This window comes from Asparagus officinalis, chromosome 1 (assembly GCF_001876935.1).
Source record: "Asparagus officinalis chromosome 1, Aspof.V1, whole genome shotgun sequence".
NCBI classification, from domain to species: Eukaryota; Viridiplantae; Streptophyta; class Magnoliopsida; order Asparagales; family Asparagaceae; genus Asparagus; species Asparagus officinalis.
In genome coordinates this window covers 87,780,090-87,796,557 of record NC_033794.1, presented here as the reverse complement: position 1 = coordinate 87,796,557, position 16,468 = coordinate 87,780,090, and the positions used below count along the sequence as shown (strand labels likewise).

General features: G+C 37.1%; 1 protein-coding gene and 1 long non-coding RNA gene across 2 annotated transcripts; both read right to left on the bottom strand.

Moving 5' to 3' along the window:
• Positions 11,486 to 12,617, bottom strand: LOC109827290. Its single transcript, XR_002243392.1, has 3 exons — positions 12,101 to 12,617; positions 11,919 to 12,045; positions 11,486 to 11,823 (listed from the first exon to the last, which is right to left on the bottom strand). It is a non-coding gene; the product is annotated as an uncharacterized LOC109827290 (long non-coding RNA).
• On the bottom strand, positions 14,438 to 15,040 carry LOC109837052. Its single transcript, XM_020405139.1, has one exon. The coding sequence runs from the start codon at positions 15,038 to 15,040 to the stop codon at positions 14,438 to 14,440; it is 603 nt and encodes a 200-aa protein (XP_020260728.1).

The following is a 16,468-nucleotide window of genomic DNA, read 5'->3' as shown; positions in this document are numbered from 1 at the left end:
GTCCCTAAACCCTCTCCTTCTATTTCCATTCACTCTGATTCTAGATCTACCATAGAGCTTCTAAAGCAAGTACATGTAAATAAAAAATATAACAGACATATTCAAATAAGATATAAGTCTGTACAACACCTATTAGGCAAAGTTGTGATCTTGGACTTTGTAAAGTCTGAGAAAAATCTTGCTGACCCTTTGACTAAGGGATTATCCAGGAGTGTGGTTCTGGATTCATCGAGGGAGATGGGGTTAAGCCCATAAATGAGGTCACTGATAGCGGCAACCCAACCCTTATTTAGAGACGTAGTCCCAATGTTGGTTCAATGTGGTAGAAACAAGCTGGACAAGTGACTCTCGTGTGGAGCATCGACCTAGATATATTTATATATCATTATGTAGTATTTGCTACTACCCCTTCTCTATGATGACGATACTCTTATGATACAGCTGGCTAGGCTGAGTTTTACTCTTAATAAGTCCAATGTGTGTATTGTGGGGGGTATTAAATAAACATCTGTAGTACCCTTTGAGGACTTACCTACGTGAGAGGAACCGTGATGGCCGCGGTTGGAGGGGGGGCAGGGCTGACCCCTAGAAACTCTCATGAGTCGGTTTTTTTTTAGCATGGCCTTTAACGCTCAATCCGCTTAGCTTAATAGATGAAAACGTATTGTGTGTGTTTTTATTAATACCTGGTCCAAGGGGCCTAATTCAAGGCCTAGTCCATTATGTCTCTCAGGTAGCGATGAACTCACTAAGGAAAGGTTCAAAGCCGAAAGCTACCTCTCCCGAATTCACGATACGAAAGGTTGCCCAACCTACATTTATTTTGTGATTTATTTATTGATTTATTATTTTGAATTTTTAGTCAATATTGCCTTTTGGGGGGGACTGTTGGATGCTTTATTCATGAAAAGGCAATTTTGCCTTTGTGAATAGTCCCACATTGGAAAATGAGATGAATATTATAGGGTATATAATGGTTCTCTCCTTATTGGGCTTTGAATAGTGTTTTGGGTTTTGTGGGCTTTGCATATCTACCACACGCGCGCGCGCACGCATGGCACGCCTCGCACGCGTGCGCCACGCCATGCCGCACCGCACACGCACACATTTTTGCTTCTCAAAGCTTTTATTTTTGCACGTTTTACACGTTCTGTAACGGCTGCATACGGGTAACGAAAGCAAGATTTGTGCGTAACGGTCCCTTGGATTCAGCGGGGGTTACACTTCTCCTCACCTATATAAGCAGGCTTGGAGCTCATTCAGAAGCACACCAACGAAGAGAAGAACTTCTAAGCTCTCTTCTTTCTCTACTCTCATTTTCTCCAAGAAATTTCGGCTACATATTTATATTTATTTTTTGGGCAACCATTTTCGTCTGAGCATAAGCTCTGTGACTCACGCCTGAGTGCAGAGGCCGGCCGATTCCGGGGGTTTTTACCGCTAGGGGAGATGGGACAAATTGCGCCAGGGCGATAGGCGGGTCCTTAATCTTCTAGGACTGTGACATCATGGCTGCTCCCGATTAGGCCTGAATTTTTTAACTTTTTAATTTGGATTTCATATTATTATATTCCTGTTTTGACAGCAGACATTACCTGCTCCTGAATTTGGCATGTGAAGAGATGAGCTGAGACCTACGTTGATTAATATGTGAGTATAGTCCCACATCGGATAAGATAAGAAAGAGTGATGAGTTTAAATAGGAGTTTGGGTCAATATCTGATAGCTATAGCTGCAAATTTACATATACTGGTATATAACAATTTCTAAACATAGTTACCTAGATGTGTATGTTTTGAAACTCGAGGTATTTTTGTGCGCAAGCAGATGCATGTTTTTATCCTCTTCTTGGAAACTTCCTAAATTCTTTGTGTTTTAGCCAACCTTTTTACTCCTCGGCTTATGTCCCTTTTTCCCAATTTAATCAACTTAAAAACTTTTTTCTATTATTTTATCTCTCGTAAATATTTCAGAAACAAGTTCCAGCATATTTTCTCGCATCCGCTAGATGCATAATACTGATTTCATACGGAATACGGACTTCTTGAAATTTGTAGCATTTTGGTTAGGTCATAATTCCATGTTTATGGTTAATTAGGGGATTATGGTTAATTAGGGGAAGATCTATGAACTGTATGCTGAGATTGAACAGAAAGAGCTTGATTTGGCAATGACTATCGGTCGTTTTGATAAATTCAGACGGGTAAAATTGCATAATTTCTGTTAAACATCGCAACATAAATTATGTTCTTATTCCTTCAGCAAATTTGTTTCTGGATCATTTGTCCTTTCTCCATACTGTCGAAATATTGTTTTGTTTGCAGCAGCGCATCTCCGAACAAAGAATCACAGAATCGAAGTGCTCATCCGATTATGTCTATCATATATATCTTGTAAGTGATAGAGTTACCATAGAATAACTTTACAGACTAATTCTCCAGTATCAATATCTAATTTTACATGCATATGACTGTCCAAGGGTTTACGGCGCTATCAGTGAGACAAATGCTCTCTCCATGTTATGTAAGTACTGGCAAAAGAAGTATCCAAATTCATTTTATAGGCCACTCTCAGGCCATATCCATCATAACCTCAGCAATTGCATCAGGTGGTTATTTCTCCCTAATTTTTTTTTAAAATTTTCTCCCTTTAGGTGATTAGTTCTATCCCTATCCTTTGGTGCTAGTTGTCTCCTTGCCATGATTGCCTCTGTCCTATATGGTTATAAGATGGAAGTTACTTCTTTTTTCCCCCTCCCCTAGGGCAATGAATTTTGCCATCTTACCTAGTTGGAGGAAGAATATGATATGGTTTGATGCTTGGAATGTTGAAAATTGTGGTTAAATCTGGATTAAAATAGAGAAATTTTGATGTGCTGTAATTTAAAACTTTTTCAGTTCACTGCTGTACGTTTGAGAAACGTTGTGCTTAAAGTAATATTTGACCTAATCCGGTGCAAGGATCCCAAGACCAAACTGCTTCCAGGAACAGTAGTACAGTACTCTGGTGTGCACTAACTCAGTACTGTCAAGATCTCCTCGATCTATAAGACCTTTCGGTCAAGGCAAAGATCTCCTCGATCTCAGAACCTTTCGGTTCAAAACCTTTCGGTTTCAGGGCAAGTTCCTACAGGCACAGTTTCTGCAGTAGCAGCACAACAGCAGCAATAATGTCGATCCGACATTCATTTTCTAAGCTCGACGTTCGTTTTCAAGCTCGCGTGTATATTTTTCAAGAGCTGCCCAAGGGCGCTATTTATAGGCCTCTAAGGTCAGCTCACTTGCAATTAATGTGACTATTACAATTCTCAATGGAAATTAAGATTGTAACATCAATGCATTAAATTGCTCTAAATGTTATTGTAACTGCTGCATGCAGTAACTCCTGAATACGAGGCAACCAATGGACCCGTTGCTACAAAACGCGAGGGTCACGTCTCAACAAATCAGATGAACCTTGTCAAACAGGCGAACCTCGTATGATAGACGAACCTCGTCGAACGAGCGAACATTGTCAAACAGGCGAACCTCGTATGACAGACGAACCTCGTCGAACAAGCGAACATTGTCAAACAGGCGAACCTTGTACGACAGATGAACCTCGTCGAACGAGCGAACATTGTCAAACAGGCGAACCTCGTATGACGAGCGAATCTCGTATGACGAGCGAACCTCGTCTGATCTTATGAATCAGACGAACCTCGTCGAACAAGTGGAACCTTGTCAACCAATTGACGAACCTCGTCTGATTTCGAGAACGCTAGGGTCACACCCTCGTGCGAATGCGTAGCTCGTCCGCATGCTGCGAAGCAGCCTGCAAGGCCACCTTCATGGCAACCATAGTGGCAGCCAACGTGGCGCCAAACAGCGCCACCTCGCCCTGATGCCTCTGTACGAAGTGCGCCTAACAAAGCGCCACTTAGCACCTCAGTTCGATTAGCCCCGATCCCCGACCCATTGGCCCATGGCCCATGACCCACGACCCACTAGAACTTATGAGGGATTAATTCAAATAAAATACTTCTCAGCTTGTCATTGGTATGCCTCGAACAATGGACCTTTTGAAACACCAAAACATAAACTTTTCACTAGGCTACTAAGCATTTATGAAAATATATATATATATATATATATATATAGTTTGAAAACTCATTTTGGAAAGCGGTTTTGACCAAAAAATCTAACAATCCCCCACAAGTTTTTAAACTAGTGTCATGTTATGGTGTCGTCGTTTTAATCGTTGTGCATAAGGTAGATGTCGCAAGGACTTGAATCCTCCTTAGACCAACTGAATAGAAGATAGATGCATGGTGTCGTAGAGATTTGAACCAACACATATCTAAAATCTAGCGATCACACAAGATCAAACTCATCTGTGGTAGTTTTCACTTTGAACCACACTTGTCTTTGCTTTTACACATTTATGGCCATGTGCTTGTCCTGGTTTCTGCTAGGGCTCTAGGTATCTTTCCATAAGATACCATAGGAGACGACCAAATCTCCACTCAGGCATAAGTGAGTTCTTTAGGCATGTTTCCTATCAAACATCATGCATCCGAAATGCTTTGAACTCATTAAGGCTTAAGAGTCATCCTCTCTCATGATAGGATTCTAGGTGAGTCTTTTAGGCATGTTTCCTATCTAACATCCCGCATCCAAAATGCTTTGGACCCATTAAGGCTTAACAGCCAACCCATTTACATGATAGGATTATCGGTGAGTCCTTTAGGCATGTTACCTATCCAATATCCCGCATCCAAAATGCTTTGGACTCATTAAGGCTTAATAGCCAACCTCTTTACATGATAGGATTTTACTTGTAGATCTTACTTAACTTTTGAACCAATCATCTTGTTATTAGTAGTGTAAGCTTTGAACTAATAACTTAATGAAATGGTAAGTGTTTGTAAGACTCACCAAACTTTGCAAATCTTACTTTACTTTTGAACCATTTATCTTTATTGTTAGTAGCGTAAGCTTTGAACTAATAATTGGATGAACATGATAAGTATTTGCAAGACTCACAAAACTTTAAGACCCATTACAGCAGACGTCCTTTCAACTGTGTCCTTTTTCAGACCTTTAGTCAAAGGATCAGCCACATTCTCTAAAGACCGAACGTCAATCACTGAGATGACTCCTTAGTAAATGAGTTCTCTTAAATAGCCATGCTTCAGATGAATGGTCCGCTTCTTTCCATTGAACAACGAATTCGCTACCATAACACCCGTTGCCTGATTATCATAATAGATTGTAATTATGCCTTGCAATTCTATCAATGGAAGGTCTCATAGAATACAACTGAGCCACTCAGCTTCATCTCCTGCAGCACAAAGTACGAAGAACTCAGATTCCATCGATGACTATGCAATCATAGTTTACTTCTTAGATTTCCACGAGATGGCAGCTCCGCCCATGGTGAAGACAAAACCTCCAGTAGATCTATACTCATCTGGTTCTGAGCACCAGCTCGCATCTAAATAGCCTTCGATTACAGCCGAATATCCAGTATAGAATAAGCCCAAACCTATAGTTCCTTTCAAGTATCTCATCAATCTCTGGACAGCATCCCAGTGAAGCTTTCCAGGATTACTTGTGAACCTACTAAGCATTCCTACAACGAATGCTATATCTGGCCTTATGCAGCTCATCGCATACATAAGACTTACAATTATCTTTGACTATCTTAGTTGCTCTACTTGTCTTCTAGTGTTCGGTCGAAGCTTATTGTTGTAATCATACGGCACTGACAGTTTTGGCAAGTCGTAGTAGCCATACTTCCTTAGCATGCTCTTGACATAATAAGATTAGGATAATCCAATACCCTCTTCAGAGTATATGATTTTGATTTCGAGAATCATGTCCGCATTTCCAAGATCCTTCATGCTGAATTGTGCCGAGAGAAATTTCTTGGTAGATGTTACTATCTCAAAATCACTCCCGATGATGAGCATATCATCCACATAGAGGCATATAACCACCACCTTTCCTTCAGCAACCTTGATGTATAGGCACTTGTCAGACTCACTGACTTGATACCTATTGTTGCGAACAACCCCATCGAACTTCTCATATCAGAGTTTCGGTGCCTGCTTAAGTCCATATAGAAACTTAATAAGTTTACAAACTTTACCAGCTGGAGCATCAAATCCTTCTGGTTTCTCTCTTCTATGAGGTCTCCATTAAGAAAGACAGTCTTCACATCCATCTGATGTAGGACGAACCTTTTTATCGTCGCCCATATGATAAGCACTCTGATGGTAGTGATCCTGCAAACTGGTGCATAGATGTTAAAGAAATCTATTCCTTCTCTCTGAGAGAATCCTTTTGTCACCAGTGTTGCTTTGTACTTCTAAATAGTACCATCAGGACGAAGCTTTTTCTTAAAGATCCACTTGCAACTGATAGGCCTAGCACCTTCAGGTACATCCACCAGCTCCCACGTGTGATTTTGGATCCATGAATCCATCTCATCATCTATAGATTCTTTCCATAGGAGAGCATCTGTTGACTGCATTGCTTCTTGAAAATTCTGTGGATCTCCTTTCATATTATAGGTGATGAAATCATCTTCAAAATCTTTCTGTCTCCTGACACGCTTGGAAGATGGTTTAGTAACTCCTTCATCACTGACACTTTCAGTTTCTCGCGAAACTGGCTCCTCTGGTGCATTTGACGTACTAGCATTCCCTGATATATCTTTGAGCAATAATCTTTTATCTTTGATAAACTTATCCTCAAAGAATTCTGCATCTCGAACTTCGATGATGGAGTTGGTTCTAAGATCAAGGAACCTGCAAGCATCACTATCTTCAGCAAAGCCAAGAAACACACATCTGTTAGCCTTTGGTCCGAGCTTAGGCCTTCTGATATCTAGAACTCGAACATATGCGAGACACCCACACACTTTAAGACTATCCAAAGTATCTGGATATCCCAACCATAACTGATGAGGAGTACTATCAATTTTAAAATAGGGTACTCTGTTCATAATCCAGTTTGTCATCAGCAAAGCCTCTCCCCAATAGCAGGTAGGTAGACTGGATGTGATTACCATCGAATTCACCATCTCGGTCAATGTGCGATTCTTTCTTTCTATAATTCCATTAGATTACGGAGAATACGGAGCAGTAGTTTCAGCAATGATTTCATGCTCCTTGAAGTATGTCTCTGACTCCTTAGATCGGTACTCTCCTCCTTTGTCACTCCTAAGTCTTTTCACCTAAAGTCCAAGTTGTTTCTCCACTCGAGTCCAAAACTCGACAAACTTGCTGAAGGCTTCATCTTTAGATTTCTACAGGTAGATGTGGCAGAAGCGAGAGTGGTCATCAATGAAGGTGATGAAGTACTTCATGACGTCCCGAGTGATGAAGCTCTTAAAATCACAAGTATCTGAGTGAATCAGATCCAATAGGTTGGTGCTCCTTATGACACTTGGAAATGGCTTCCTTGTCAGCTTCACTTGTACACAGACTTCACACTTATCAGGTTTGTTACCCCCCACATTTCAGAAGTAATCCTAACTTCTCCATGCTAGATAGCTTTTTATAATTTACATGTCCTAGCCTATTGTACCATAATACAAAGGAGTGAGCAGAAGATGATACTTCATTTACAACTGAGTTGGGTACAATAGTACTGATTTTATACATGACATAAGTACGATATGCAATATCAAAATACATTTTCTTAAAAGATAACACAGTCTTTTCTCCTTGAAAATCCAGCCTCATACCGACGTCACACAGCAGGCTTCCAGAGACTAAGTTTTTGGCAATTGAGGGAACATGTTTCACATCCTTCAATGTGATTCTTCCCTGAAGAAAGAGTCAGCACCACAGTCCCATTTCTAAGAACAGGAACTACCGAATGATCAGCCATTGATATATTCTCTTTGGCAGCAATATAGGAAGAGAGCATATCTCTATTAGAGCATGACAGGTAGCACATGTATCTAACCACCAACCAGAGACGTTATTGGGAGTTGTCACTTGAAAGAGCATAGTCACACAATTGTCAAGTTGATTAACATTGTGTGTTGTTCCCTTCTTTGGTGCTTTGCAATCCTTATCAAAATTCCCTTGCTTCCCACAGTTGAAGCATTTGTTGCTCTTCTTAAAATCTTTCTTCTGAACATCCAGGTTCTTCGGATTATGATTCTTCTTTTTGTTAAAAGACTTTTTTTCTTAGAAGAAGAACTTTTGTACCCTTCTCAGAGTTAGAAGCCACCATGTTAGTAGACGCCTTCTGCTTAGCAAGGAGCTCATTCTTCGTACGAGTCCAAATCTCATCCTCAATCCGAATGAACCTCTTCAAATCAGATAAAGTCACCTATTTTTTCCTTCTTCGAATGTCCGGGGAGAACGACATTCAAGATGGAGGAAGCTTATTGATAATTGCACCAGAAATGAAGGTTTGACAAAAACTGATCTTTTCATCCTTCAGCTTCATAACAAACTTTTCGAGTTCTTTAACTTGAGGCAAAAACTCAGTGTCATCTTCGAACATGAAGTCCAGAAATTTATCAATGATGTGAGACTTGGAAAGCTTTTCCTCATCCTTGTATTGCTCCTCTAGAGCATTCCAGATTTTTTTTTGCAGAGGGCTTGTTGGTGTAAGCATCTATCAGATGATCAGCTAAACAATTAAGGAGATAACTCCTGCAGAAATGATCATTTTTAGCCCAAGAGGCTTCAGACTCAGAATCTTCTTCAAATTCAGGTTTCTCCTCAGAAACTACATAGTAGATTTTCAGGAGTTGCATCCCGAAAATCACTTTCCGACGCTATGCGTTAAAATTAGATTCGTCAAAATTCTCTAACTTGAGATAGTCTACTCCAAGAGTCCTTGCAGGATCAATTAGTAGTTCAGAAATATTGCTTTAAGATTATTGAAAATTATGGTTAAATCTAGATTAAAATAGAAAATTGTGCTATAATTTAAAACTTTTTCAGCTCACTACTGTGCCTTTGAGAAACGTTGTGCTTAAAGTAATATTTGACCTACTCCGGTGCAAGGATCCCAAGACCAAACTGCTTCCAGGAATAGTAGTACAGTACTCTGGTGTGCACTAACCCAGTACTGTCAAGATCTCCTTGAACTATAAGACCTTTCGGTCAAGCAAAGATCTCCTCGATCTCAGAACATTTCGGTTCAAAACCTTTCGGTTTCAGGGCAAGTTCCGGCAGACACAGTTTCTGCAGCAGCAGCACAACAACAGCAATAATGTCGATCCGATGCTCGTTTTCCAAGCTCGACGTTCGTTTTCAAACTCGCGTGTATATTTTTCAAGAGCTGCCCAATGGCGCTATTTATAGGCCTCTAAGGCCAGCTCAAGAGTCACTTGCAATTAATGTGACTGTTATAATTCTTAATGGTAATTAAGATTGTAACATCAATGTATTAAATTGCTCTAAATGTTATTATAACTGCTGCATGCAGTAACTCCTGAATACGAGGCAACCAACAGACGTGTTGCTACGAAACGCGAGGGTCACATCTCAGCAAATTAGACGAACCTTATTTGACAAACGAACCTCGTCAAACAGGCGAGCCTCGTATGACAGACGAACCTCGTTAAACGAGCGAACATTGTCAATCAGGCGAACCTCGTATGATAGACGAGCCTCGTCGAACGAGCGAACAGTGTCAAACAGGCGAACCTTGTATGACGAGCGAACCTCGTCTGATCTTGTGAATCAGACGAACCTCATCGAACAAGTGGAACCTTGTCAACCAATTGACGAACCTCTCTGATTTCGAGATCGCTAGGGTCACACCCTTATGCGAATGCGTAGCTTGTCTGCATGTCGCGAAGCAGCCTGTGAGGACACCTTCGTGGCAACCATAGTGGCAGCCAACGTGGCACCAAACAGCGCCACCTCGCCCCGATGCCTCCGTACGAAGTGCGCCTAACAAAGCGTCACTTAGCACCTCAGCCCGATTAGCCCCGATCTCCGACCCATGGGCCCCCGGCCCCCGGCCCACTAGAACTTATGTGAGATTAATTCAAATAAAACACTTATCGGCTTGTCGTTGGCAAGCCTTAAACAAGGGCCCTTTTGAAATACTAAAACATAAACTTTCTACTAGCCTACTAAGCATTTATGAAAATACTTGTAGTTAATATATATATAGTTTGAAAACTCATTTTGGAAAGCGGTTTTGACCAAAAAATCCAACATGGAATTACTGTCATCTGTCTGTTGTAGTTCTATCGTAGAAGGAAAAGTGATATATAAACCAATGTTTCTTCTCTAAGTGGGTATTTGTTTCAAATCCTATAATTTTAGGATATGGATTTCACCATGAGATTTAAAATCCATAGGTGTTTTGTTATGAGTTGGGATTTCTAAAATATGGTTTGTTTCACTAATATTTTGGGATTTGAAATACTATAATTTGTAAAAAAAAATTTGTTTTAAGCTGAAATTGTAGCATTACCAAATGTCAAAATTTTGTAATATGATAAATATGCTATCTTGGTAAGGTTACCTTCACAAAAAGATAAATTTGAGATTTGTTAAATCATCTCCAATTGAGAGGTAAGCACACTCATTTATGGAATTTGTCAAAATCCTCTCCGATTGAGAGGATTTGGCAAATTCTGAAAATTAGGCACTTTTTATACTTTTGAATTCAATATTCTAATTTTTTTTAAAACAAACACCATATATGGAATCCCAAAACACAAAAAAAAAAACTCATTTTTTGATCCCAAAACGTGTAATCCATGCCAAATGCCAAAATTTTTGGTGAAACAAACACCCCCTAATAGCATTTGTGCATGGTACATTTAACACACTTGCAGGCTCTTTCTTCGTAATAAGGCAAAGGATCTGCATAATGAATTTTATTTCTGCTAAGAAGGATTTGCTCTGTATTTGGTAAAAACAATTCATGGAATTTTAACCAGGCAATAAAACACCCATTAACTACTTACCAAAATATGAACCGACCCATTAATTTATATGACAAAAGAGGCTTAACTCATGGATTATAATGCCCGTTTTCAAATGAAATTGAAGCGACCAATTATTTATTTAGTAGACTAGTATACCATACGTGCATTGCACGTGATGCATATTAAGAAACTACATGAGTTTAAATATTTGTACACCAAGTAATTTTTACTCACCAAATTATGAATTCCACATAACTATTTAAAACATACTTTGTTAAAACTCAAAATTAACAAACGCCTGAATAAAATAACAAATCCAAATAAAAATGAAAGAAGAACATTAATTTTCTATTAAAAACTGAAAACATTAACACTACAGACTTAACGCCAAAGTTAAATGATACCACAACTTGACAAAAGCATGCAAGTAATAGATGATTGCAAAAATCAGTGAACCTCACATAAACTCATTGCAAATAAAAAAGTGATCAATAAAGCTAATGCCAAGTTGCAGGTTGATGGCTTCCCAATTGAAGAAAAGAGCAAATTACCAGAAAAATTTTCATTGTCAATATCCTCGACATAATAGTTTAAATAAACATAATTAAGTGTATTCATCATAATGCTATAAATGTTGTATCACTTCTCACTTTCTATTTTAATATTTTTATTATTCATGAACTTTCTTTTGTTCATATCTTTTTTCAGGCTTGTCATACTCTTTCGCTTCAGTGAAATGTCCTTTGAATCTTCATCTTCATCACATTCTATTGGTTCGAAATTGTTTGGGCTGCATATTTCTTGAGCGGTTATTCTTCCTTCAATTCTTTTCTCTTCATCTTTCCTGTTCATTTTTACCAAGAAAAGATATTCTTTGTCGCAACAGCTCATCATTTTCTGGTACATAGGTAATAAGTGCTCCTGCATTATATTTATGGTCATTTTTCTATTTTACTAATTTACTAATTTTATGGAAAAAAACTTTTATATATTTGAAGTAAATAATGTTATATTACCTTTCCTTCTTCATCAAATGAATCTACATATTCTTCAGCTGAACAACCAGTTAGAAACCGAGCTTCATCGAAAATTGTAACATATGCCTTGTCGATATGATCTTTAACTTCCAATCGCATAAGGTACCTTGATGTGAAAATTTAATGTTATTTTTTTTTTATAAATAAAATTTAAAACTTACTTTATTTCCCATTCTGCATCTTCAGTATTGCAATTGTTGCATTTAGCTATGTTGTCTTTAACAAAAACCTTTCTTTGACAACTCTTGCATGCGGTGTAACAAGGTGATTCTTAATTGATTATTGCTGATATCTCCGCTTTAAAGTAGGAATAAATATTCTAAAAAAATAGCAATCAAGTTATAAATTCAAAATTTATTATTATTTATCTTGTTAATATCTTAACCAATATAATAAAATACATGTTTTATAGCTGTTGATGATGTGATGATATCACCAAGCATAACCTTCTTAGACCTTCTCATTAGCTTCGATGGGGACTGCTGCATCAGTTTCTCATAATTTTTCCCCTTCCCTGCCATCCTATATTTAAGGCATGTATTATTTTTTTTTCAAAATTATATTAGGAAGGATTTTATTTGCATAAGCATTACCATTCTTTAAGAGTGTGTGCTTCAGTAATGTTTGGGTCTATCAAAAATATTGTTGCAGGCTTTGATGATAGTTGCGGAACTCCTGTATTCATTATATGCCCATATATCTATTTGTAGTAACATTAATTATTGCTATAGTTGGTTTTTGTTTTTTCTTGTCTTCGAATACTTGACCTTCTTTCTCTGCATGCTCTCCCCATAATGTTAATACCAATGGATCCATCCTGTGTCAATTAAAAAAATTGTTAAATGGATATGTTAGTATTTTAATATTTGTTAATGAAAAATTTATTTCTTATTTAAAAACACTTACGCTTCATTCATTATTGTGATCTCCCTTCTAACTGATGTATTTGTTGTGTACAACGGTCTCACTGAAGTGATGAATCCTAACACATCTGTATAAAGATTAAAATTTTTGTGCTTAAATTTTTAATTTTCTATTACAAATGCTATGTTATTAAGATTAAAAATTTAGCATACCGAAAAATATATTTTTATTATTTGTCTTTGTCACCTCTTCGAATCGCTTGAATGAAAATGGTAGGGTAACGATATTGATTTCATTTTCGGATACTGTAATTTTTGTGTTTTGTCCAAAAGCAAGCTCAAAATTTGGATTCATCGATGCATATTTCCTATTTATAGGCCTGACTATACCATTCTTGATGATAATGGTGTTGCTGAGATGGATGTATTCCTCAAATGTTGCTATTGTAGAATTGAATAGTGTGGCTTGAATCTTTGTTCCCTGTATTTATTTGTTGTTACTTAAACTTTAAAATAAATTACCAGTTAAGTAAAAATTTAATGAAATTCAAATGTAATAATAAATATTTCATTTGAAGAGTTGTACTTACCTCTTCGTCAATCACAATAATCTTTTGAACATGACCTGAACCTTTTGACGATGAGAATTGCTCCAAGGAAACTTTTAGTATAAGCACTTTGATTGAGAAAGATTCTTGATATAACTTCAAATCCTTAATGAAGCTGTATTCACCTTTATGTTGTCTTTCAGCAGTCATCTTCCCTGTAACCATAGTAAATATTAGAAATATCAAATAAAGTAAAATTTACAAATTATAATAATGATATTTATTTTTTTCACCATCTTCTTATTGCAATATTTATTGCTATAAAATAATTAAATTTAATTTTGATATTTTTGGTATTGACATTTATTTAAAATAAATAAGTTAGTCATTTAAATGTTTTTTCTAACCTTTCTCTGGATAGAACTTCTTTGTAGACGATATTTTTGGTGTATGTATATCCTTTCTTTTGTTTTCTTTCGCCTTTAACCAGCACTCTTGTATTGTTTGTTGATACACCACGAGATAAAGCGACGTATAATTGTCCATGTGAAAAAACATGGCACTCTTGTATTGTTTGTTGATACACCACGAGATAAAGCGACGTATAATTGTCCATGTGAAAAAACATGTTATGGTAAATAAATACCCACTGTGTGAATTGTTTGTCCCTGTGCTTTGTTTATTGTCATTGCGAAGCATAACCTTATAGGAAATTGTTTTCATTGAAATTTGAAAGGGTAATTTTCATTTTCAGCTGGTAATAATGGTATCCTTGGAATCATGACTTCTTGACCCGCATGATGACTTTTTGTTATTTCTGCTTTAATAACATTTTTATCAAATTCTTTGCAAACCATTCTAGTTCCATTGCAAAGTCCATTTGATGGGTCAAGATTTCTAAGCAACATTATCAGGCAATTCTGCTTTAGCTTTAGCTTGTGCGGTGGAAGACCATTAGGCATCAACTTGTTTAAAAATTCTTCTTGGTAGTAGTTATAGCTTGTGCGGTGGAAGACCATTAGGCATCAACTTGTTTAAAAATTCTTCTTGGTAGTAGTTATTTGGATCATCAATAGCCTTGTCAAAACTATGGAAACAACTTGTTTAAAAATTCTTCTTGGTAGTAGTTATTTGGATCATCAATAGCCTTGTCAAAACTATGGAACATAATCTCATCACCAGGAAATTTATCAAAAAGCTTGTCATTGAGCTTATCTACATATTCATTTTTTGTCGCAAGAATAGCTCGTTCTGTCATATATTCAGCTGAATTTGCATTTTGTTCAATTGATGGAAATACTTTGTTTAACAATTCAACTTCCGATTGTCCATTTTTGCTATCTTCAATCACAATACTTTCAGGAAGTCTAATAAGTTCATCTTTAGTTGTTTTTTCTGTTCCATTTCCAACACGCAGCAAGAATTTACTGAATTCTTCATCATTTTTTGCTCGCATGTTTATTTTTAATGTTATCTTTTCCATCTTCTCCCACAAATAAGACTTTACTAAGCTGGCATTAACTGTTTGGCTCCTTGTTCCTCTTGGAATAACTGGCAACACTTGACGAAAATCTCCTCCAAAAACTACTACTTTACCACCAAACAATTCTTTTGTACTCAATAGGTCTTGCATTGTACGATCTACACTTTCAATTGTTACTCTTTTTGCCATTGCTACTCGTTTTGCCATAGGTGCTTCATCCCAAATAATTAGTGCTGCTTTTCTAATCAAATGTACAGTACCTTCCTGTTTAGATATATTGCAAACTGTTGTCTCAGTGGCATTAATAGGTATCTTAAAACGTGAATGTGATGTGCGCCCACCAGGTAGTCAAGATGCTGCTAATCCTGAAGTTGTAGTTGCTATTGCAATCATTCCTTTTGATCTGACATTGGCAAGTATAGTTTTGTACAAGAATGTTTTTCCCGTCCCTCCAGGACCATCTATGAAAAAAACTCCTCCCTTATTCATATTAACTCTGTCCATTATTATTTCAAAAGCTTTTCTTTGATCTTCGTTTAATTTGTACTTACCATCTATATCTTCCTGACAGACTTTAACATCTATCTCATCCTGTATGATTCGTAGATTGCATGATGGATTATCTATTTCATCCTCTTTAAATTTAGGTAAATCAAAATCTTGTATTGTCTTCCCCATGCTCTCTAGGAAATAATTAACTCCCTCTAATGCCCATGCAGTTTGTTCTACATCTGTCGCTATAGATCTTTGAACGAAATCTTCAGACATTGCTGGTCTATATCTCTCCCATAATAATCTGACATTTGTTGGTTGACAATAAACCAGAATAGTTGCAAATAATCTTCTTAATGCGTATGGCATCTTGAAATTTACTGCTTCATCCAAGCATTCGACTATACTATCGTCGGATTCTAAGAGTCCTCTTTTCTGTGCAGACTCTTTAAAAGTCTTCATAAGTAATCCATCAACAATTAGTAGGTCATCCCAAGAAGTAGGACCTTTAACATGATTCAATAAAAACCTTAAATAATATCTCTCCCCCTCTATAGGATTTGCTGAATTTATTCGTCCAATCACGGCCTTTTTTTCCTCTCATTCTAACATTTCTTTACTACTACCCACACATAATGTTCAGGAAATTCTTTGTACAGCAACATCCTTGCTTTTTGATCTGAAGCACGTTTTCTAAAGTATTCTGTAAGCATTGTCTTAGCTGTGTGCTCTCACGTCATAATATTTCGAAGATCTTCATTATTCCAATAATAAACATTTTGCTTCTTTGGAAGATGTAATTGGAGGTTAATAACAGGGGGTTGTATATCATTCATCTTAAATTCAAAAATTCGCCAAATTGCTTCTTATGCTGATACCCATCTCACATCTTGGTATTGTTTGATCTCATCTACTGAATATGTTGCCTCATTTGACGCAATGCACACAGCTGCTTTGTCATGCCCTTTGTATATATATATTTATAAAGATATTTTACAACCTTAAGTCCAGAGCATACTTCAACATTGACATGACAATTATACCTACTTAATAGGTAAGGATTGTATGGAACAATCCATTGATTGTCTAAAATTGTGTTACGTACAAAAATTTTCTTTCCATCATTCCTTCGCATATATATTG